The 23,888-nt window shown below is 34.8% G+C and overlaps 2 protein-coding genes across 4 annotated transcripts; one reads left to right on the forward strand and one right to left on the reverse strand.

Moving 5' to 3' along the window:
- Positions 1-1,153: 1,153 nt before the first annotated feature.
- Positions 1,154-15,602, reverse strand: LOC120269993 (chlorophyll(ide) b reductase NOL, chloroplastic). 2 transcript variants are annotated; one of them, XM_039277000.1, is made up of 13 exons: positions 15,315-15,602; positions 11,310-11,378; positions 10,984-11,045; positions 10,793-10,879; positions 6,200-6,267; positions 6,053-6,101; positions 5,880-5,965; positions 5,551-5,608; positions 5,203-5,253; positions 5,047-5,097; positions 4,912-4,953; positions 1,564-1,674; positions 1,154-1,394 (listed from the first exon to the last, which is right to left on the reverse strand). In XM_039277000.1, exons 1-13 carry the CDS (start codon positions 15,562-15,564, stop codon positions 1,347-1,349), a joined length of 1,032 nt encoding a protein of 343 aa, XP_039132934.1. In that variant the 5' UTR covers positions 15,565-15,602; the 3' UTR covers positions 1,154-1,346. The 2 variants fall into 2 exon arrangements, with proteins under 2 accessions (XP_039132934.1, XP_039132942.1); XM_039277008.1 differs by lacking the exons at positions 4,912-4,953; positions 5,047-5,097; positions 5,203-5,253.
- A 1,706-nt stretch (positions 15,603-17,308) lies between these two features.
- Positions 17,309-23,198, forward strand: LOC120270784 (RNA pseudouridine synthase 2, chloroplastic). 2 transcript variants are annotated; one of them, XM_039277851.1, is made up of 7 exons: positions 17,309-17,637; positions 17,713-17,856; positions 20,165-20,434; positions 20,819-21,021; positions 21,942-22,020; positions 22,730-22,905; positions 22,987-23,198. In XM_039277851.1, the coding sequence occupies exons 1-7, from the start codon at positions 17,329-17,331 to the stop codon at positions 23,132-23,134; spliced, it is 1,329 nt and encodes a 442-aa protein (XP_039133785.1). In that variant the 5' UTR covers positions 17,309-17,328; the 3' UTR covers positions 23,135-23,198. The 2 variants fall into 2 exon arrangements, with proteins under 2 accessions (XP_039133785.1, XP_039133791.1); XM_039277857.1 differs by having other exon boundaries at positions 17,730-17,856.
- Positions 23,199-23,888: the final 690 nt, after the last annotated feature.

Raw genomic sequence — 23,888 nt, forward strand, 5'->3', positions numbered from 1 at the left:
AACAGAGGTCAATCTCATTCTACCTGAAATCTGCAGTAAAATCATATCCCCCAACACACTAAGACATGATAAAATCAAAAATTCATCCTGTGTTTATTCCATAGCTCCCTTATTGACAGGAGAACTCGATGCTCGGTAACACCCACGCCTCAACGGCTACCCCCGAAAGATAAATTTTTTCAACTGGTTTGTTTGGGACAACAAAAAAAAAAAAAAATACTGACACTTGACAACCTTTCTTTCAGGAGATGCAACCCATGACACACAACCATTAACACTAAGAACCATCTCTTCATTCATTGTCCCTTTGCCCCATTCATTTCACTCTAGATCCATAGGCAACCCTAAACCCTGCAGTTCATGGAGGGTGTTTGGGAAAACTGGCTCCGGGGCCTAAATTCCCATAATAGAGCCTATTGGGATTTGTTAGTTAAAGCAATTATGTGTCACATTATGACTTGTGAGAATCGAGTGTATTTTCAAGCTTAAAACATCTCTCTTGCATCAATCATTATATAAATTAGTCAAATGTTTCTCTTTTGGGTGTTTGTAGCTCTTGCAAATAACAGACAAAAGCCGAATTTTTCTGTTGCATCCAATTTGAAGTGCTTCCATATATACATGACATGCGCAACCCCGGCTTACGGGTGCCAGACTCGGCTACTGGCATGTAGTCACATGACTTAACATCTAGGTAGGAGTACCACTCCAGAGTCTTGTTGTCTATCTCTGTTTCTTTGTCTTTAGTGCTGCCTATCATTATCTTTATCTGTATTATTGGTTTGTTGCTTCCTGTTATCTGTCTCCACACCCAGTGGACACAAATTCTACCCTTATATGTACTTGTTTCAATTATTGAATAAACTTCTACTTTATTTTATTAAAAAAAAAAAAAAAACTAGTTTTCCGGTAGGGATAGTTCTAGCTAAGGCATGGATAAGCATTGTAATCATGTTACCAACATGGCTCCACCAAGAAATCAAGTATGTTCATGACCAAATTACAGAATTCTGACAAGAAAATGACAAATTCTATGAATCTAATGATATTAAAGTGACAAGAGATCTGTTGTACAAATACATGAAACTATAAAGCTAGCCTTTTGTTATAAAAACCAAAACTAGAATCATCATAATCACATTACTATCATGGCTTCAGGAAAAATCAAGTTTATCTAAAAATAATGAGAAGTCTACTGTACAAATACAAGAAAATATAATGTTTGCAAGAGAGAAATGAATCAATCCAATTCAAATCTGAATATAACAAACATAGTGTGGAGAAATATTACTTTGAAAAAAATATTTGTGTGGGGAATGCAGAATGAACAGAAGAACTTACGTCCATTAATCTTCAATGACATACCGGTTTCTCCGAGCTCCAAAAGCAAGCCTCTGGATGCAGAAAGACAAGATCAACAATTAAATTCAGTATTGCATACCACACACACACACACACACACACACACACACACAATGAAATTTCAAAAAAGAAAACAAAGCTCAATTCAATGATATGTTCATCGGGTATGAGTTTCAGCGCAAGGAGAGAAAATTTGTTTACTGAGAATATTTGTGAATAGGCTTTCAAGCCGGTAAGAAACCGAATGTAGGTTGGCCTCATAGATTGCCTGCTTGGAACAGATCGAATGCTTGGGACGAGGTATTCAGCAACCTGTTGTAGATTACAAAAGAATGATAGAAGACTTTTAATATTAATACAATTGAGTAATTTAAAGCTGTCTGAGGTAATATCACTAACAAGTAAAAAGGAATAAAGACACCAACCACAGGCTTTCAGTGCATATATTAACATAATGCATAAAACACTAGCAAATCAACATAACTGTAAAGTATAAATCAATGCATGTGCTTCTGTGCTTCTGTATCTCTACAAAAATCCAGTAGAAATCTGTACGAAACTTTTGCCAACGTCAGCCAAAGATTTATATTTGATCAGGGCCTAGGCATACACTTTAGAGAGACTTTATACAACAAAGAAAAAAATTATACTCTATCACAATAGTTAAATAAAAAACTTCAATAGTCACAATACCGCTCAAAAGATGCCCCTAACAACATAAGAATACTCATTTTTTATGGTCAAGGACCTGCATGCAATTCTGCAAATCAACTATGATCAGACTACAAAAGGACATGCAAAACTCCTATTATGAGTCTACAACACTAAGCATGATATCCTCATATACTTAAGAGTATTCACCCAATAATATTTCCTGCCATATTTAAACTTCACCTAACTCTTGAGCTTCTACTAGGACTTGTAATGAGTTTTCATATAGATTTTTCACTGTATCCATCAAAACCCAACATTATCCAGCAAACTGAACTGCCTTTTAGAGATTACATCAGATCTTTATTAGAAAATGGTTAATTAGGACAAGCAGTCAGGTCTCTAAATTTTTCTTGAGACTGAACAATGAATATTTCTTACTAGCCATGCCATTTACACATCTTTAAATGTCAAATGGCCTATATAGGATATCTAACTAAAGTAAATGGCAAAATAAAGAAAGGTTGCTTTCTTCATCAATAGCCCTCCCACTTGTAAATCCCAGCAAAGGCTAGAAAAACAAGGCTTGAACCATAATAACAGTATTTTTCAAGTTTTATTAAACTCTACACTTACTCCTTGGTGCTTATTAAGTAACAAGGAAGATCACGATGCAATGCGGTAAACCTACTGAAAGAAGCTTAGATCCAGTTCAAAGCATAAATAAAAATATTTCATATATAACTAGATAAGTTGGTTTATCTAAATTCGAGTTAGCCTACAAATAGAGGAGGAAGGCGATAATAAGGGAAAAAGCTGACATTTAATAGTTATTAATTATTTATTGGGAAAAATTCAGCCTTGTCTTCTTTTTGGCTTCTTTATACTTTCTTCATTGTGATAAACTTTGTTAAAAAAGGAGAACCCAGTTGACAGGATACAACCTACCACTAGGGATATTGTTAAAGACAGTTCCATCATCACACTAAGAAATTTATAATACGATCAAGACTTAAATTTATTGACTGTTGAATTCATCCTGTATACAAATAGAATATACAGAATTTGAAGTAGACTCCTGACATTGCCAATAACCATCTCTGTAGACACAAGCAACCTTATTCTAGGTTTAAATTGTCAGTCTTTCCGAAAACCTAGGAACAAACCAAACCGTCTTAATGCTTGATATGTCCACCACTCATTAGTCTACTTCTCTTATCAATCAAAGGGCCCATCCTAAGTTATCTATTAGATAGAGGCCCATTTGAGATAGCCTTATATAAGCAAATGAAATTTTCTACTAAGAACAGGACTCTTATTCTCCCAAAATTACAAAAAATTGTGAACCTAGATGGTGAGAGAGAACTCTCATTTCATCACAATATGAACTCCTAGAGACTTGCAAGACATATATAGAAATTAGGCATAAAGCCTAGATAACATAAGCATTACCAAAATATTAAACTAACAAATAAGATAGTTATAAATATCAAATTAATATGAAATCAAACTAGAAATAGGATAAGATCAGCTAGACTAAGTACATCCAACACACACCCTTGGGTTAGAGCATGTATGCATTTTAATACCCAATATGCACAGCAGAAGATCACATAATTTGTCACCGGTATGCAGTAGCAGAAGAGTATATAAGAACTTTTAGTAGTGGTAGCGAAAGTAACAACGTAGAAGAACGCTTCAAATTAGATACTGAAAAAGGAAAACATGAGATAATTGTCATGAATAATTGATATGATAGTAGTTACACATGGAAGTCGGAAGATAGAATCACAATGGATGGTTGAATGTTAGTGGTAGGCAAACCCACTTTGGTACCATGTAGAAGCTGAAGTCACAAACACCAGACAACACACTCATGCATTGGTATTTAATTTGATGCTTAAACTCATTACTTCCAGCTGACAAATCAATCAATCCTTTTGTCTGAACCAACAGATGACAAGATCTTTTTGTGTTGTAAACCAGAAATCCCCTTAATAGCAAAAGAATGTTCTTCGTATGCAAAAAGTTGGAATTCTAAGCACCAATTTTGGAGGAATGATAGACTCAAACATTGATGGCTATTGGATTAGAGAGATGGAGAAGACTTTTGCAGTACTACGATACACAGACAAGGAGCGAATCAGGATAACCGCCTTTATGCTGTAAGGCAGTGTAGAAGATTGGTTCCGAACTGATAAACATATGAGAGGAGACAGGCCTTTTGAGACTTGATGCATTTCAAAGGTGCCTTCTATACTAAGTATCTAACCTCAAGCAGAATGGCTCAGTTAGAAAGGCAGTTCCTGCACCTGACACAGGACAATATGAGAATTCAGAAGTATGAGGCTGAATTTGACCGATTGTCCCGATATGCACCGACCTAGGTGGATACCGATGCGAGTAATGCTTACGAGGGGACTTTCAACACTTAAGATAACAAACTACACAGAAATGGTAGCCCATACCAAAACAATGGATATGGTGTGGCAGGAGATATAGGATCCAAGGTGAAACATTGAACCATGACAAAGCAGTTCCACAATGCAATCAGTCGATTGGAGGTTGGGCCCAGTTCCACAATGCAGTTAGTCAATCAGGGGTGACTCTAGTAAAGAAGGATTCAGAAGCAGGTTTCAACCTTATGATAGGACTCCCCCCAAGCCATCTGGGTCTAGGGCTCGCAGTCTGTCACTCAGTGTGAACCAACCAGTCAGATGCTTCTTTTGTGGAAAGGCAGCGTGAACCAACTCGTGCTAAAAGACTATTGCTAAATGCTCAGTTGGTTCAAAAGAGCATTATCCATTGAGTGTATACAATCCACGAGTGTTTTTTTTAATAATATGTGAAAAAATAACCATGAAATAGAAGTATGGAAGAGAGTTAAAAAATCCTTACCACATCAGGCGGCTCGGCTAAAATATTGATGAAAAATTTGGCCTGGATTCAATAGATATGTGAAAAAGTAAACAAACAATTGTTTCTTGTCACATTACGTGAAATAAGCGCTTTTTTATCCCATTGAAAACATACTTGTTTTGTGTTGGCACCTGACATAAGAAGATCAGTTGTGACCATACCAGGCTGCATGATGGAAAATTATACATCAAATGACCATAATGCTCACATGCTAGATATGCCAAATTTAATGTAATGAATAACCAGTCTAGCCAAAAAAAGACTGCATACCGATAGGTTATGCACCATAACATTTTTTACGTCTTGCATTTGTAGTTCCGCCTAGAATACCAACAAACAAAAAGCAAAAAATGAAAGACAAACTTAAGTGCTTTGAGGATGGACAACCAACTTGGATAAGAAAATTTCTTAGAAACCAAGCCAAGAAGAAAAGATCGAGCAAAAACTACCATGACAATGTATCAACAGCCGAGTCTTATTTAATGGCAAAAAATTAAGTCAAACAAGAGAAAAGACTATTGAAATGAGTTTTCAGTTTTAAAAATGAAGTCATTTTGACATTGCAAAAATGTCACAAAAACCCACCACTACACATTAGAAGTTGGTAATTATATAAACCTGTAAGGACTTCGTTAGGTGCACAACGCTTTGTTTGGTTGCCCCATATGCTGCAAAACTGTAGACAAAACAAGAAAAAAAAAGCCTGTTAAATCCTTCAATATTGCATGCTACATCAATATACTTTGAATTTGACAAGTATAAATCTTACAAGTCTCTAGATTTTATAATTCACTCCATAATACATAATTAATTATCTTATCTCCGTAAGGAACTGTCTCTCACTTGCTTAGTTCACAAAAAATGCAATAGTGAAGAAAAGATCGAGGATCAAACTATCATCTAATCCATAATAAAAAAAATAAAATAAGAGTTGGAAAGCTACATACCGTGGGGTTGGCCTTCCATCTGAACCAGCACCATCAATGTTAAATATATGTCCACCTCGAGGTTGATTCAACATCATATTGATCGCCTATAGTAAGCATTAATTTATTAGAAGAAAATAAAATAAATGTCAAAAGTCAACTCATTAAAAACAATATTAGTTAAGAGCTTTTACCTCGCGGCAACAAATCATTACTCCAATAGTATTTGTCGTAACAACTTCCCTTAAAATCAAGGGAATAAAAATCCAAATAATTGATCATTTAGCACATTAGATAGCAACAAAGAAATAATTGCACTAATATGCTTTCAGAGAGCTTACATAAGATCATCGTCAGCAGTTTCAGCCAATGGTTTGTAGCTGTATGCATTAGATCCAGCATTGTTGATCTGCAGTTATCATAATAATAGGTTATACCAAACAGATTATGAATTCTAAAGTCAGTGATGCAGACAAATGGTATAAATTATACAACTCAATAGGCATATTATCATGAAATGAATACAAAAGCAGATAAATCATTTTCGACTATATGTTGGGATAAACATATGTGATTTTAAGCGTTTTACAGGTAAGTATATCGATATTAATTTTTGTATTAGTAAATATACATGCATACATACATACATATATATATATATATATATATGGAATTTATGATTTTATTAGAGAATTGTTGCATTGAATAAAAAATTAGGTTGTGAATTTGAGTTAAGTTGTTTTTTTAATTACAATAGTTTGTTAATTTGGGTTTCAATTGCTTGTTGAATTAATTGTTAATTATTTATAAATGGAAAGGTCTCTTAAACCTAAACTGAAAAGTTGTGAATCGGGAACAAATGTTTCTTCTAAAGCTATCACGGGAGTACAAAAGAGAACTCGTGTTGAGTTCAATCCTAGGCATATCATTGTTGATCTTGGAATTCACAAACCAAGTGAAAAGTATGATGTGGGAATTAGAAAACAACAAGAAAAAGAAATGCGACACTTTCACAAAACATGGTTTCAAAAGTTTGCCTGGTTGGAATATAGTGTGGCAAAAGAAGAAGCCTATTGTTTTTATTGTTATCTTTTCAGGCACGATAGAAGTGAAAAGGGAGCAAGTGGGCTTTTTACAAGAAAAACGGTTTTGTAATTGGAGGAAAGCACTTGAGGCCTTTAATCAACACATAGGTGTAGTAAACGGTGCATAAGGATGTAAATGATAAACTATTGATTCGGGAAAAAGCTCGAACTCGACTTGCTTAGGGTCGAGTCGAGCTCGAGCTCGAGTAGCTCGAATAGTCAAGCGAGCCGAGTTCGAGCATCTTAATACTCGAGTAGTTGTATTTGTGTGTATATATATTATATATTAGTTTGTGTTATATATATAATTGAGTTTAAGCTTGAACTCGAGCTCGAGTATAAAAATTATCTATGATCAAATAGAGTTTATTAGTCTTTATCGAATTTAATCAAGTTTAATCGAGCGAGCTCGAATAACTCGATTTATGTATCGAGTCGAGTTCGAGCTACAATAATAAAACTTGATTGAGTTCGAGTTGAGTATCAAGCAGCGAGTTTTCAATCGAGCTCGAGCTCGAGTAGCTTGTTGCTCGGCTCGAACTCGATCGATTACACCCCTAACGGTGCACACAATTATACTAGACGACATTGTGAGGATTTTAAAAATCAGAGGCAAAGCGTGTTACATGTGATATTTTCTCATGGGTGTCAAATCGAGATCAATTATTGCTCTCAAATAATAGTTGTTTTAGATGTACAAATTCCTTTGGAAGGTCTAGCATTTCGTGGTCATGACAAGTCTTCTAGTTCTAAAAATATGGGGAATTCTTTTTGAGATACTCAATTGGTATGCAAAAAGGATTAAGAGGGTTGGGAGTGTTATTAATGAAAATGCTTATGTGAATTATCAATTAACTTCTCCATTGATTCAAAAACAATTGGTGAATGCATGCTTTGCAGAGACAACATTAGCAATTATTAATGAAAATTGGCAAAAGTAATTTCTCACTAAATTGTTGTTGAGTCTCAGAGATAAGTCAATAAAAGAGCAAATGCCAATGATTTTGAGGTTTGTGAACAAGCAAGGCTTGAAAAATTTCTTGTGACTCAACATGTAACTGACATTTCAGCATTTTATCTAAAAATAACTTTAGATGAATTATTTGCTCATCACAGTTTATCAATTTCTAAAATTGAGAGGAAAAAGGTATGATCGAGCCTCAAATATGAGAGGAGAATTTGTTGGTCTGAAAACATTGATTTTAAAAGAAAATCCTTTTGCATTTTATATCCACTGCTTCGCCCGCCAACTACAATTAGTAGTTGTTTCAGTTGGCAAGAATATTCCAATTGTTTCTAATTTTTTTGTTATACAAATATGATTGTGAATATTGTAGGTGCTTCATGTAAAAAAAAAGATGCATGTTTCAAAAACATCATCAAAAAATTATCAAAAGATTAGAGAATGTTGAGATTTTTTAAGGAAAAGGCAAGCATCAAGAGACAAATCTTGAAAAAGCATGAGGTACTCATTGGGGTTCGCATTTTACAACTTTGATTTCGTCTATTGACTATGTAGGGAATCAATTTTGGAGGTATTACAAAATGTGTGCCAAGATGGATTAGTTGCAAATCAAAAAGGTATGGCATCAAGTTTTATTAGTAAAATAAAGAGTTTTGACTTTGTATTTGTCTTGCATTTGATGATGAAAGTGTTGGGGATCACAAATAAATTGTCAAATGCTTTACAACAAAAAAATCAAAACATTGTCAATGCCAATGCGTTAATTGATATCGTACAAGATCGTATTCAAGATTTAAGGGAAACAGATGAGATGAGTTATTAAAAAAGGTTCTAAGCTTTTGTGATAGAATGTATATTCCAGTACCTAGCATGGAAAACAAAATACTAGTTGAGGGTTGTTCTAGGCGTGAGGGCCAGTGGATTACTTGTTATCATCATTATCATGCAGAGATCTTTATTGCAATTATTGGTTTAACTGCCACTGAGATAAATAGTCGATTCAATGAGACAACTACAGAATTACTAGCTTGCATATCATGTCTTGATCCAAGAAACTCATTTTCCAGATTCCATCATGGTAGGTGTCACGAGGTTGATCCACCCTGATCGACACCGCACGGCACTTGTCCTCCTACAAGTTAGCCTCACTCGATGAAGGCCAAGAATCTGGCCAAGTAAGAAACAAAGAGCAAAGATACCAAGATAAAGAGAGAAAAACTAACTCTCTTGAAGTGAAGAAAGGTTTACAAACACACTTGAGGTTTCCAACCCAACTTGACATCCAAGGCATCCCATTTGCCCCCATTTATAAGCAAAGGCTCCAAGAGATAGCCTTTCTCTTGGAGTGGCCGGCCATTAATGACCATACCTGGTCACATCAGCCTTAACTCAAGCCATACTGGCCATACCAGCCTCCACGCCGTGCGACAGCCAGTCCATGCCGTGTCTCGTCGCTAGCCCGCACCATGCCCGGTAAGCTCAGCCCTGACATATGCCATTCTGGGTCACGCCTTGTGTCAGCCCGCCATGCCCAGCGGCCTTATCTAGCGTGCCTTTGCATCAGCCAATCCCGCCTTGTGTCATCTCACCTTACCGAACGTCAGCCTATCTCACCACGCCTTGACTCTCGGTAAATGAGCCATGACCATCCCCTGGTCATGGTTATATATATTCTCGATTCATGCCTTAGAATATATTAGGCTCTCTTGGCCTAATGTTGCCCGGTACTACCACACCTACTCGGTCATTGCTCTCGGCCCTGTCTATACACCTTGATCACGCCCCAAGGTTGGTTGTGCAGGAAGTCATTCCCGCTCATGACCCAATGTGGTGTCCGACCATTTTGTCCATGCCATAGTTTTTGGAGAATGATCTTCCCTTGGCCATCTTCTCGGCCAAGCGGCCCGATCACGCCTGTGCCAAGGCGGGACGCTGCAAAGCCCTACTACAGTAGGCTACTTTGTCTTATTGAAATTTATTATGATGATTTTTTTATACAAGATCTTCAAGTCCTAAAAAAGCAACTTCACACATGCGTTTCATAATGTTAGAAGAAGTTCTGATTTTGTTGAATGTGATGATCTTGCAAGTCTTGTTGTGAAACTAGTTAAAAGTAGAAAACATTTGGTATTTCAACTAGTCTATCACCTTATTGAATTGCCTTTGATCTTAGCTATAGCAATAGCATCAGTTGAAAGATCCTTCTCGGCCATGAATATCATTAAAACCGATTTGCACAATAAGATGGGAGATGAATGGTTGAATGATATGATAATATACTATATTGAATGGCTTAAAAAGAACTAGTTTAACTAAAATATTCTCCATCCTTTTAAAAACCAATATGATTCACATATCTATATATATATATATATACGGACACAAACATACGTTTATATATCCTAAGAGCAATGTCCACATACCTAGCTTTCATTAAATTTCAATTGTCGGATACTCTCCGATGGATGTTCGACATCCCATCTCTCGTCAGTAACACTGCTTTCACTACGATTTTATCATATTAAAATATAATTAAAAAAAGTGAAATCCAAGTTCGTACATCATGCATAATGAGAACTTTCTAGAGATGAATACATGTTATAATCTACTATTGATATAAAAAGTTGGAATGTTACAGTGTATATAAAAATCACACATTTAATCCCAGATCTTAATCCAACCAAGCAGCTCTAAATCTTTAACAATGAGTGTTATGAATTGTAGATAGTTGACAAAAATAATACTATTAATTTAGTAAACAACCAAAATCAATTTGAAAATCATGATAAAATCTTGAGAAATCATATAGAAAGTAAGGGGAAAAAATATCACTAAAAAGAGAACAACAAAAATCAAACGAGAGGTAAATGAAAGAACAACAATACCCATATATCAATGTAATTCAGCTTATCCCGTGCAAAGGTAATGAGAGCCTTGACATCCTCTCCTTTTCTAACATCACAGACAGTTCCCTAACAAAACCATAATTGGCAATTATTTATGAAAAACAGACAGCATGCTATTACAGGAGCCAAAAGAAACAAAAAGCAAAATAAATCAGCTAATCAGTAAATACCCACACATGCTTCTCCCCGAATTCTTCTGTGAGTTGTTTAATTGTTAATTCTACACGTTCGGCTTCATAATGTAAACACGTAAAGGTATAGTAAGAATGACGAACAATAAGCAATGTGTCATTTTCAATAGGACTAAGCAAAAGATAAATAGCCATTTGATTTCATTCAAAATCCCAAGTGCACAAAGAATATTGTGCTTTTTTAATAATATGTAATCTTACACTTAATATGCTATAAATTATCAAGCACAAGATTTCCATTGTTTTGAAAGATAACTAACTCATATGGCAAAAGTATAACAGAGCACTCAACTACATATCCATACCTGATCTTGAGCATACAACAACATTGTCACCTGCTTTTAAAAACTCTTTAGCAAATGCAAGCCCAATACCTGCAGACATTAGATAAACACAATGAAATAACAACAGAAGAAAAATGCTTGCCAAAATAGTATAGATGAATGCAAAATAGGAAACCATTCATGATACACTGATCTTTTGCTGGGGTCATGTTCATTTCGCGGTGGAGAGCGACATTTCCCGCATTTCAGCTATAAATTATACTACCCCTAATCCAGACCTAGGTGTAGTGAGCTTAGTATAAAATGGTAACTTACTCCCCTTCCCAACCCTCTGGTATAGTGAAGGAATTTGTCCCTTAGCTCCTCCTGACCTTCTCTCCCCAAAACTGATGCATGACCCACTACCAAAGGCCACTGACACTAGAAGACTGCTGACCAACGCCCGTAGCCACCCTCCAGCCCATCAGCATCATCCCTGCTGTGCAAGATGAACAGCGGCAAGAAACCATTTGCCAGAGACTAAGATCTCAAAGATCACACTCTAATTTCTTGCTTCTTGTTCAAAACTCAGGTTATTTCTCAAATCTTCTTTGTAATCACTCGTTAAATCTGGGTTTTTTTTCCAGATTTTGCTCTTTATTTTAGGACAAGGGATGAAATGACATTGTTCCTTATTTTGGTCTTAGGTTTTATTTCTTCTTCAAAATTACTCTGATTTCTCAATTTTAAGATTATTTTCATTCTTATGGATTAAGTGAAGCATTGGTAGTATTTTGATAAATTTAGTCAAAAGAACTCTGGTTGGCTTATTTTAACATTATTTCATCCTTATGGATTAAGTGAGGCATTAGTAGCATTTTAATAAATTTTGTCAAAAGAACTCTGATTAGCTTGTGTTGTTGCTGAGTAGTGTCATTGTAGCATTTACCATTACATTATAATAGTTACATGTATCAAGTTAAAAAAAATTATTATATTGCAACAAGCTACACTATCTTAAAAATATTATCTTTTGATGTGTTGGTATACTGAGTTTTCATTTCAGCAAACATTATGTAATTATTAAGGATAAGTGAACATTAAACCATGAGATAGAAAATCCAAGTTGCAAACTTTTAGTATAAATTAATTCAAGGAATATTTTGGGTTCAAAGCTGCTCTTGTCTAAAAGACTAACATCTTTCATAATTTTATTTGTATGTATATATATATATATATATATATTGGTTTGAAAATTTACAGGAATTGGTCTTGGTTTGAATTTCAAATAGGATAAGACATAACAAGTTTTCTGAGATAAAGCTGTTTTCAAGCTTCTTTTTCTGGTCTGTTACGAATCATAATTTATCTCATTTTAGGCCTTTATTTAATTTAAAGATATGCTTTACTGCTAATCTCAATGTTATGTCGATCAGATTGATTGCAGGCATCCTTCAATTTGGACATGCTTATTCAAATTGAATTAGGATTAAAACAGAGTGTCTTCAAGCCATTCTCAAGTAATTATTTATTTCTTTTAGTATTTCAAAATAAGTCTGTGATTTAGGTACGTTATTTTATTCTTTGGATTATGGCAAGTAGTGATTTCCCTCCACCTTTCAAATATACATTTTTATTGATCTACTCTTGTTTGTACCTATCTAGTATCTCTTTAAAAATTTCACAATGTTTTGCGCATCATCTGTGAATCCAGAGAAATAAGTCTAATGTTTAGAACTCTAACAGAGTTTATAATTTGATTAATATCGGTTGTGGTTTTAAACCCGTCGTCAATTGAATATCTAGGTTTAAAATAGACATGAAAAGGATCGAGAAAGTTGACAGTCATAAATGGACCTACACATGTCACGATGCCCTTTCTAATATATATCTTATATACATATCCAAAAATGAAATGCATTACCTCATGAGCCATTTGCAGTTAGGGAGATCTATAGGAATGGACACATGAACTGTATTCTATTTCGAGGAGTCCACAACTGTATCAAGTACTTAAGAAAGAATAGAGACACATTCCTCAAATTTGTCTTCATTACCAATATGAAGGTCTTGTAAGGTAATGGATGATATGTATATGACTAGTATTTCCTCTCAAGTCATGCTAATCATCAAAATAATCTGATTGAAGCTTATTGCTTGTGTTGGGATGGTTTACATGCTAATCTGAAATACACAGGGAGTTCACATTTACTATCTTCCATAATTTTTGTTTTATGAGCACTAAATTCGTGCTGCCCTAGGTTTTTTAAAAAATTTATGTTCCTTGTGTCTAAGAAAGCAAAAATATGGCTATAGATGAAGGAATTTGTTCTAGCACAATCCTGGTCCTTGGACTACATTAAATTGGAAATGGAAATATTTGTAGCATTCAGTTGTTGAGTCACCATATTGTGGGACTTGTGTGCATCTTATTGGGCAGCTTAGTCAAGTGATCCTGAAGTAGTTGATAAGTTTAGTGTTTTGGAGTAAGCATGCTCTTAAATTCTGTGTAGGCAAAGATGTTCAGGCATAGATATACAGAACTAGTTCAATAAAGATCTCCATAAGTAGTGTGATGAAGTACAATATTGCTTGCTATTTGACTTGAAAACACATTGTTATCAGTGACAAGGATTAAGAAAATTGAATAAGAAAACAAATAAATGAAATTCTAAAGAAAGAATTGCAATAACAACTAGACTTTTTGGTCTTCAAGTAGTGTATATATCCTTTTTTTTTTATTTTTATTTTTAATGTAGTGGACTGTCATAAAACCCTAGCCTAGGTTTGGTAAAGGCTTTTTCTAGGATTAAACTTAGATTAAACTAATTTAATCCCAAATCTCCAGTCAAACACTTGGACTAACTTTTCAAATTAAGTTATATAAATGATGCTAGTATATACATGTTAAAAATATGCTTTAATTATCCTATTTTTATATATCCACTTTTGTAAATTTACTATTCTACCTTCTTTCAGAACCAAACTACCACACATATCCAATATTATAACAACCTACATTTAATACTATACTCCATCATAATTGATTATACATTACTCTCATTAAAAGCTAACATACGAAAGCAACCAAATTGCCCTCATCTCTAAATCAACCTCCAGTACTCATCGACTTCATCTCCTCTATTGTCCTACATCTCTACTCTTCATTTTCTTAACACTCCCCCCCTCTCCCCCAACTCTCAGTCTCAAATATTCATCATCTTGATCAACATTTTGCTTTCTTCCTTTCTCAACTCTTCATCAACATTTCGCTTTCTTCCTTTCTCCACTTTGTGTTAAACATATTCCTCCTACTGCTTAAGTTGCCAATATTTTTGCTAAGGGCTTTCCTCATCTCCAACATCCTTGGCTTACACTCAACTTACCATGGTTTTCTCTTAGTGTGTTTGTCAAGGTGTTAAAATGGAAATGTTCAACCTGCTGCCATCTACTTGACTTGCTCATGCAACAATTCTCTAGAAAGCTTGGCCGAAATGAACAAAGTTTTCAATCCACATGAACAATTTGAACTAGCAGTGAACTCGGTTTTCAACCCACATGAATGATTTGAAATAGCAGGTAGCTTTTACAATGAAATATCTAGCTATTCCAGTGAGACTAAGACTTCCATTGTTAGTATTTTGATTTTCTAAAGATAATTATCATTAAAATTAGAAGATCATGACATTTGAAAATGGAGCCATTCCGAGCAAACAGAAAGAGAAGAAAGAAAGAAGAATGAAGAAAACAAACTAAAGTAAATGGTTACAATAAGACCCCCAATAGAGTGAATACCATGAAACAATGCAAAAAATTGGTTCATGAGACAAAGCATTGCCTGATAAACAAACACAACTCAATAATCATAAGTTCATAACTCATAACATACCTGTCAATTGCCACAACCAAAATCTACATTAAAATTGAGAAAACAATGAGATTACAGAACCAACAACATCGGACATCATGAGCAAAACCACCAATTCTAAGCAAAACAATGAAGATAATGATGGTGAATGTGTAGATAGATGATTAATTGGGAGGTACCTTTGGTTGATCCGGTGATGAGGACATTGAAAGGAGGGACCATGGGTTCTCGCTCCTGCTTTGTAGATTCCGCCCTAACTCGCCAGAGAACGCGGCCGGAGGGAACGAGAGGCAGGGAGACGATTCCTCGAAGAAGATGAGGTCTGGGAATCGAAGAAAGGAGAGGAATTTGGGCCGCCGGAGAGAAGATACTCCGGCGATGGCGAGAGAGAGGGAGAAGAGTGGGTGAGAGAGCGAGAGCGGAAGCCATGAAAGGGCGGGAGTGAAGGACACGAAGGAGGTGGTGCGTGTTGGAGTGGATATTAGAATGGGATATTTGCAATTGCCCCCAGATAAATTTCAAAATTTTCATACAATGGCTCGCAGTTCTTTTGGGAAGTTTTGCATTATACACCCTGTATAACTTCACAATAATTACATAGTTCTGCTGATATTTTTGCATAAATGTACAATTGTTTGGGGGGGGGAATAGAATATATGGAATATATGCCTCACAAAACCTAAGTAAAATTTAATTGTTATGTTGCGAGCCCAGTTTAGTTCTATATCATCTAATTGAAGGGGAGTCCATGTGCATATATGTGAGGGTAACCCTACCTTATCAAGAACCTCTTTTGGGGGTTGTGGACCACCTGTTGTATGCAAATGAACTCCCTCTCAATTAGGTGATATGAGATTAAACCGGGCTTCTAACATAGTTTTTTCGATCAAACTTGCATGCTTCCCTCAACTTTTCCCGATTAGCCCCTCTATTAGTACTTCACTCGAGTTTTTCGTGGTTAGCCCTCTGGTTTGTTGACAACAACATTGCCTTAAAAGCCTTTTTGGTAAATCTTGCTGAAAAATAGACTTTCCCCTCAAGATCAAAATTTTCAATTGGTTAGCCCTAAATAACAAGATACTAACAATGGAAAACCAAGTAAAAAGAGGGTGCAATAGCATTTTCACTGCTATTTGTGTCCATTGTCTTGTGACAATTGAAACAATGGACCATTTACTCTTGAATTGTCTTTTTACTGCTAGAAATCTGGATGCATTATACCACCATTTTTAATGTTCCAAGTATTCTGACAACTATAAAGGATGTTTGGTTTTCTTCGAGTCGCAACATGTGTCTAAGTTTAAATGGTCTAGAAATTTCCTTTATTTGAGTGATCTAGATGGAACGAATCAACCTCATTTTCTTAAGCATTTCTGCATAAACATATTATAATTTTATGTATTGATTATATGCTCATTGCTTGGGTAAATATGGCACCAATTCTCGAAGGGCCCATATTGATGAGTCACTCTCAATGTTGCAAAGAAGCTTTGACTTTGTGAAATCCTAGGCAACCTCAGACCCTAGAGAATTGAACTTCCCAGAGAATGACCTACTTGGGCTAACTTTTGAATAACTGTTGTTTTCTCTTCATCCATAACTACACTAGCAAATGTGTTTGTATTAGTTTAGGGTCTGTTCTTTACACCCTTGGTAGATGTTAATGTTGTTGTTTTTTTAACCGACAGTTGGTAACGGAGTGTCTTTCTTAGTCTACATCTGTCTTTTTTTTTTGTCTTATTGGTTTTTGTTGTTCATCTTTGTCTTTTCTTGCATCCTTTAATATAATTATGGTTTATTCACCTTTTTTAATAATAATAATAATAACAATAACAAATTTATTAAAATTAAATTTTGATATCATCCATATATAATTAATAAGGAAAAAACAATTATAAATCTATTTGTTCAAATAAAATTTATAACCGTTTTTAATACATCATTTATGAATATTATATTTCACATTATTAAAATAGTTATTTTAAACATTATAATAAATTAGAATTCCTTGGGTTAACTTAATGGAGAGAAATTAAATTTAAAGCCAAATTTCACATTTAAAAAAAGATTATTTTGTGAGTAATAATAAATTTATAATACTTTAGGGGTTCATTCGTAAGATAACTCAGTCTCTATTAACTTTTTCATTTAAGTCCTCAACCCCAACGCTAATTATCCAAGCTTCTTCTCATCATGCTCACCATTCCGGCGATATCGTCTTCATCCTCCTCCTCGCTCCACCTCCTCCGGCGAAACCCTAGATCTAGGGTTTCCAATATCTTCTGCTCCTCTGCATCCTCGCATGAATCGCCGCCCCAATCTGAGCACCGGCCAAGAGGAGGCCACGCCGGGCTTCGCCTTGACGAGACGGTCGAGGCCGGATCAGGGAGGTCACGTCTTGATTCCTGGATCTCTTTCCGATTCCATGGCGTTAGCCGAGCTCGCATTCAGGCCAGCATTCGTTCCGGCCTCGTCGCCGTCAATGGCCGTCCTGTCGAGAAGGTTCTCTCTTATTGTTGTTCAGTTTGTGTAAATTTGTTATCTTTCTTATTTGAAATTCTCTAAGCATTTCATTAGGTTTCGCACATTGTCAGAGATGGAGATAGAGTTTGTTGCACGGTTTCTGAGCTGCAGCCTTTGAGGGCTGAGCCTGAGGACATACCTCTGGACATAGTGTATGAAGATTCTCATGTTCTTGTTGTGAATAAACCTGCACACATGGTGAGTATTAATGTGTTTTTTTTTTCTTTCTTTCTTTTATATAGCTCTGAAAATGCTTGCTTTGTTGTGAAATCAAGGTTTTGCTTGATAGTGTTAGTAGTCTTGCTCAGGGAAATTATAACTGAGAAATTGTATTTTACCTGCTATATTTCTATGGCCAGTGAAAAGAAATTTCTGTGTATAATGTATGCATTTTCAAGATGTAAGATGTTCACACTTGATCTCCGTGCATCATGTCTTTGAATGTTAGGGTGCTAGTATACCTATTGGAGCTTATCAACCTTGAATATTGGTGGCTTTTTATTGAAATTTAAGATTGGTCTTTGTCCATCACAAATTTCAAACTTGATTTTCATTGAATAGGATGAGTCTCTTGCAGACGTGCAACTGCAAAGTGATCTTGAGAAGCCCTTCTGGTGATCGGATGTTTTTGCTTTAGAATGGATTGAACTATTGTTCATGTGAGGACCCATTCATGTTTGTGGTCAACCACTTGACTTTCTTAGGTGTTTGTGGGAGTCACAAAGTAAGGATTTTTTTAAACAAAGCTTTAAAGAATTGCCTATTTTTTAATAAAGATGCTTCTCTCTTGAGCTTTCTCATTATTCATGTGAGTGTTTTGTTGAATTCCCCATTATTGTTGATTCTAATGAACATGTGTGCATGTTATAATGGGGCTAGAATTTTATGAACATGAAGATCAAAAGGCAAAAAGGATGGACAATGCTTTTATTGGAAGACCTGTATCTTGAAATTGTGAAGAAAGAGGATTTGTTGTTGTGACAATATTAAAACGTCCCCACAAAATGAAAAAAAACATAAATAATAAATCGCATCATGTGTCTATTCTACGCACAGGATAAATTATGCTTGGCAGTCACCATAGATGGTAGTTGATAATGTTAGAGGCTTCAAAAGGAAGTGTTCTACCCCTTGTAGGTTAGAGTCGTTAGACTGTATGTGATTCTCATTGAAGATGGTCCTTAAAAGTGTTAAAGGCTTTAAAGAAGTCGTAACCAAGAATTCACTACTTTTGCTAACATGACTGACTTACATGAATAATATTTGGGATTTTGGTTTCTTTAGCATTTTTGTATTTCAAGGCGATGATGAAAAAGATGAACACACATGTTTTTCACCTAATTTTAAACATTTTATTAGCAGTTAAACTAATAATTATCTCATTATGTGGTATTTCTCATGTTCATAGAGTTTGTGATGAATGGAGAACTCCATGCACTTGATTGGTGATCTAAGTAAATTTTTAGATGAGAATGATGACTAGATAATACGTTGGCTTAAGAGTTGGTTGAATGTGAGCTAAAAATAGACATGGAGAGATGCAGACATGTGGCAGTGTAGGTCAAGAAAGTTAAATATTAATAGAAATGCCTTAAATTTTACTCTGTAAAGCACTTATATAAAATTGCCACAACAATGCAAAAGTGTGAATGTGTTTTAGTAGAGCCTAATAATAGAAGAAAAGTATCTAACACAATTTATAAGAGAATTATGAAAATCCCAACATGTGATTTGTGGTTGTCCATGTCTCCACCCCTGTTTTTGCAAATGTTACTTTTCTATCTATGATTAGAAACTATAGAATGATGTGGGAGCCCATCACATGAAACTTGTGCAATGCATTTACTTTGATGATTTACCCTTAAATTTCAAAATTTTCCTCCTCCAACTGTTTCGAAGAGAAAAACAAGGGGTACAGAGTAGAATGGGCCCAATGGGGAGCAGGTGACTTTGGAAGAAAGGTAGAACAAAGGGAACATGTAAGAGGAGGGCTTTGGGGAAGAGATAGTGGTAGAGAAGGAGGATGTATAGGGAGTCATGTTAAGTTGGAGGGATGTGGAGGACAGTGATTTTGAATTGAGGCAAATTTTTCTAAGAATGTGTATTGCCTTATTTAATATAATGAGAATCTCACAAGCTCACAGATGATGGCATCCATAACTTGGCAAAATATCACTTTCAAATGCACAATTGAAAAAGTTGATTAATCCCAGACGATCAGGTTTTTGTAATGTTCCCTCACATGCTGAATATCCTGCTCAGAACTAACAAGTTGGTGGTCTCCATTTCTAGCTAATTGAGAAGTTCATTCACCTAAATTGCGTTTTTTTCGGTTTCCTATTCAAACTTGTGAAAGATATTCTAAGTTTTGGATTGCTGATTTTTTTTTAAAATCAAATATTATCTTCTTGTCCTTTGCTTGTGTTATCTAATTTTTCGTGCCGTTACTTGCGGAAATCACCTGATTTGCACTTCACTTGAAGCAGTTTTCTTTGTTGATCTTTAGGTAGTTCACCCTGCACCTGGAAATGCTAATGGAACACTTGTGAATGCTATTCTTCATCATTGTAGGCTACCAACAATGTCATGCACACCACATAACAGCTCTTCTGAAGTACAAGAGTTCTCTGAGTTGTCTGAAGATGAGCTTGATGATTTCAATGTTGAGCCAAGTTCTGCAGTAGACATTAGTTCGAGCAACTATGATGCACATATTCGTCCAGGGATTGTGCACAGATTGGACAAAGGAACTAGTGGTCTGCTTGTTGTAGCCAAGGTTTGCTATTTTAGTTCACATTTTTAATTGCTTTTATTAGAAATCTAGCTTTATATGAGGATGCTTTCTTTTGGTGCTAGTTTATGAATATGATAGTTAATTCACACTTATCTATAGAATATGTAGGTTAAAAGCTACACTTCTCAAAAAGGATTTTTACTAGACATCATTATTTGTGCAGAAAGAACTATTTGTTACATGCAGTTGATGTTTTATAGTTGTCTGTCCCATCATCCAATGTATACTGCGTTTAGAACTCAATTTGTGGAATTTTGAATGATTGTTCATTTCCTCTCTATGGAAGATTTAGATTATTTTTTACTTTTTGATGTACAAACTATATATTAGATTATTTTAGCGTTAAATATTTACCATTTATTTCAGGATGAGGAATCCCATGCGCATCTAGCAGAACAGTTTAAGTCACATACCATTCATCGAGTATATATCAGTCTTACTTCTGGAGTTCCTTCCCCAAGTTCTGGACGAATTGAGGTTCCTATAGCTCGTGACCCTAATAATAGGGTTCGAATGGCTGCTGTTGCCGGCTCAATTAACAGTAAACATGTGCGCTATGCTGCTAGTAGGTGATTACTTTTTCCTTCTTCTTTTGCATTGTGTATCCTACCTGCTTGAGATTGCATAGTAGAAAAGAAAGTGCTTAAATTAGATGCAAAATGAAATCAATTGTAATTTATTTGGTTTGTTAATGTTACACCAATTAATCTCTTATCCAAGAGAAATTAACAAAAAAAAGATACTTTGTTTTATTAGAAGTCAAATTTCAGCTATACCCATGACAATTTTGCCTGTAATATCAACCGAAATTAAAAAATAGAAAGACTGGCTCAGTACTATCTCAATGGATTTCTGCCTGAAAATAATACAATTAATTTTATGGCAGAATTGGTCCTGTTGTACAATCCTTGTAGTTATTCAATTTGGTTATTTGAAAAGGTCAGAACTTTGAATATATCGGAGATTGCAAATCTGAAACTCGATTATTTAGCTCAGCTTGTGTCTGACTAGGTTGTTCAGAGGAATGCATAATAGATTGGAGCAAGATCGGGGAGCTGATTTAATTTATATCACATCATTACTTTATTATCTGAATTTTTCTCAATAATTAAGTTTGTTCTGAAAATTCATAATAATATGGTTGAAATCATCATAGTTTACTTACATCAACAACAAGCCATTAATCCTGACTATTTGGGGTTAGTTACATGAATCCATCATAGTTTGCATATGATTAATCAAATTATAAATATTGACATGATGAAGTTATATTATGCTTGGGTCAATATTAACCCAAGGCCTTTGTCCAGTATTTGTTTCATTTATTGATATACGCACTAGAAATTTGTCATGTATCTACTGGCTGTCATCCTCATTTAAATTTTTTTCTTTTCTTGTTATAGTATTATTGTAATCAAGTAAAATCGATCTATTTGGTCCTTCCCTCTTTTCTTGGCTAACTAAACAAAACACCTATGTAAATTTTCAGGTATAAAGTACTTGAGGTTCTTGCCAATGGTGGTTCTGCGTTAGTCCAGTGGAGATTAGAAACAGGCCGCACTCATCAGGTACCATTTGTTTCTGCATATTGTCCTTGTAACTCATAAATTTTAAGTAGGACTTTCTTCATTTCTAAGCATGAATGCACGGAGAGGAATATAAAATGAATTCTGGATTATTGCTTTATCAATATGCTTTCGATGATAATCTACGACATAGTTAAAGTATCATATAGTTTGTTATCAAGTCAGAACTTTAAATGCTGTGATTTTGGAAAGAGCATGCCAAATTCAGTCCAAGGGCCTGTTTGGTTATCTGTTAAGCACATTTAAGTGGAGGTCTCTTACATCTAAATTCCATTCTGTTTTTTTTGGTTTGATGCAAGTGCTTCATGTACATGTGCCTTACACCAAAAGCCGGGAATACAAAATATTGACATACAGTCACTTCAGTCATAATCAAACAAAACTTGACATGAACCTGACTCAAGACGAAGTCACTTTAGTCAACTCCTTAATGCAGGATTATGTCAAACCGATTAACATATATCATTACATGTGCAAGTCAACCAAACAGAAAAAGAGAGATTAAGCATTTATGCAAGTGCACATGTATATTAAAAATGTTCATCGACTTGTGTCGGGAGTTGATTTAAAACAAATAAAGCATGCCCAATTAAACTTACAACCCGCAAAAATTTCATGCAGTATGTAGTCCTATACACTCATCAATCATGTTCTTTGAAGTTCTCTTAATCCTGTTGTATTTTATGAGTAGATTCGCGCGCATGCGAAGTATCTAGGAATTCCTCTATTAGGAGATGAAGTGTATGGAGGAACTAAAAGCATGGCACTTTCATTACTCAAACCGAGGACTCCTTCAAGCTGCCATGGCTATCTTTCTCACATGATATCAAACCTAGATCGGCCTTGCTTACACGCGCTATCACTTGGGTACGACATATATTCATTATCTCATTCTTTTCTTTTCTCCGGGATTCGCCAATGAAATTTATGCATGTCATTCTTGCTCAGATTCAAGCATCCTCATACCGGCGAGCAAGTTCAGTTCTCATGCCATCCTCCTGCTGATTTCTCTGATGCATTGTCTCTTCTTCGGAATATCAACAATGTAAGTTCCAATAATGGTGAGATTTATGTGGAAAATGTTTCATCAATTTAGTAATTCAGGGATTCTTGGGTTGAACCATATGATTTGCTTGCTTGTACTCTTTGTATTAATTTATATAGGTTTTTAAAATGTATATGCCTACAAAAGCCAAAACCAAGGGGGTTAATTTTGTGTATGCATTTCATAATTGCTGAAGAAAAACTAAGGGGTTTTTCTTGGCTTATATACCCTCCACAAAAATGAGAAATTGCTTATATACACCCTATGAGTATAATGTTTGGTTATGTACCTTTTATATCAAAGTCAACTAGAACATTTTATTAAAAGTTAAATTACTTTTTCATGCTTCTCACCATTAATTATATTAAGGGGGAAAAAGAAAAAAAAAATAATTTCAATTTTCATAAGATTTATAAGTTGATTGTTAACAATATTAATCCCCGTACTAAACAGGGATTAATAAACACATAGAAAGCCATGATTTCACTTTTTAATATGGAGTTGTTTTAGTGAATAATTATATGTTAAAAAAATAATTTTAAATAATTAAGTATTGATAAGCATAAGAAACATTATTTATAGGGTTGTTTGATTCATGGAATATTAAATTACTTAATTATCATGTTACTAAAAATAATAAATATTTGTTATTATTAAAAAAAATTGATATAAAATATTAAATTTTATTAATATATAAATTTTAAATAAAATATTTTTTTAACAATAATATATAATTAAATTTAATTATTTTAAATAAATATAAAATTTTTCCCTCCAATTTTATTATTTAATATTTTTCCAACAA

The sequence above is a fragment of the Dioscorea cayenensis genome, chromosome 2 (genome assembly GCF_009730915.1).
Source record: "Dioscorea cayenensis subsp. rotundata cultivar TDr96_F1 chromosome 2, TDr96_F1_v2_PseudoChromosome.rev07_lg8_w22 25.fasta, whole genome shotgun sequence".
Taxonomy (NCBI): Eukaryota; Viridiplantae; Streptophyta; class Magnoliopsida; order Dioscoreales; family Dioscoreaceae; genus Dioscorea; species Dioscorea cayenensis.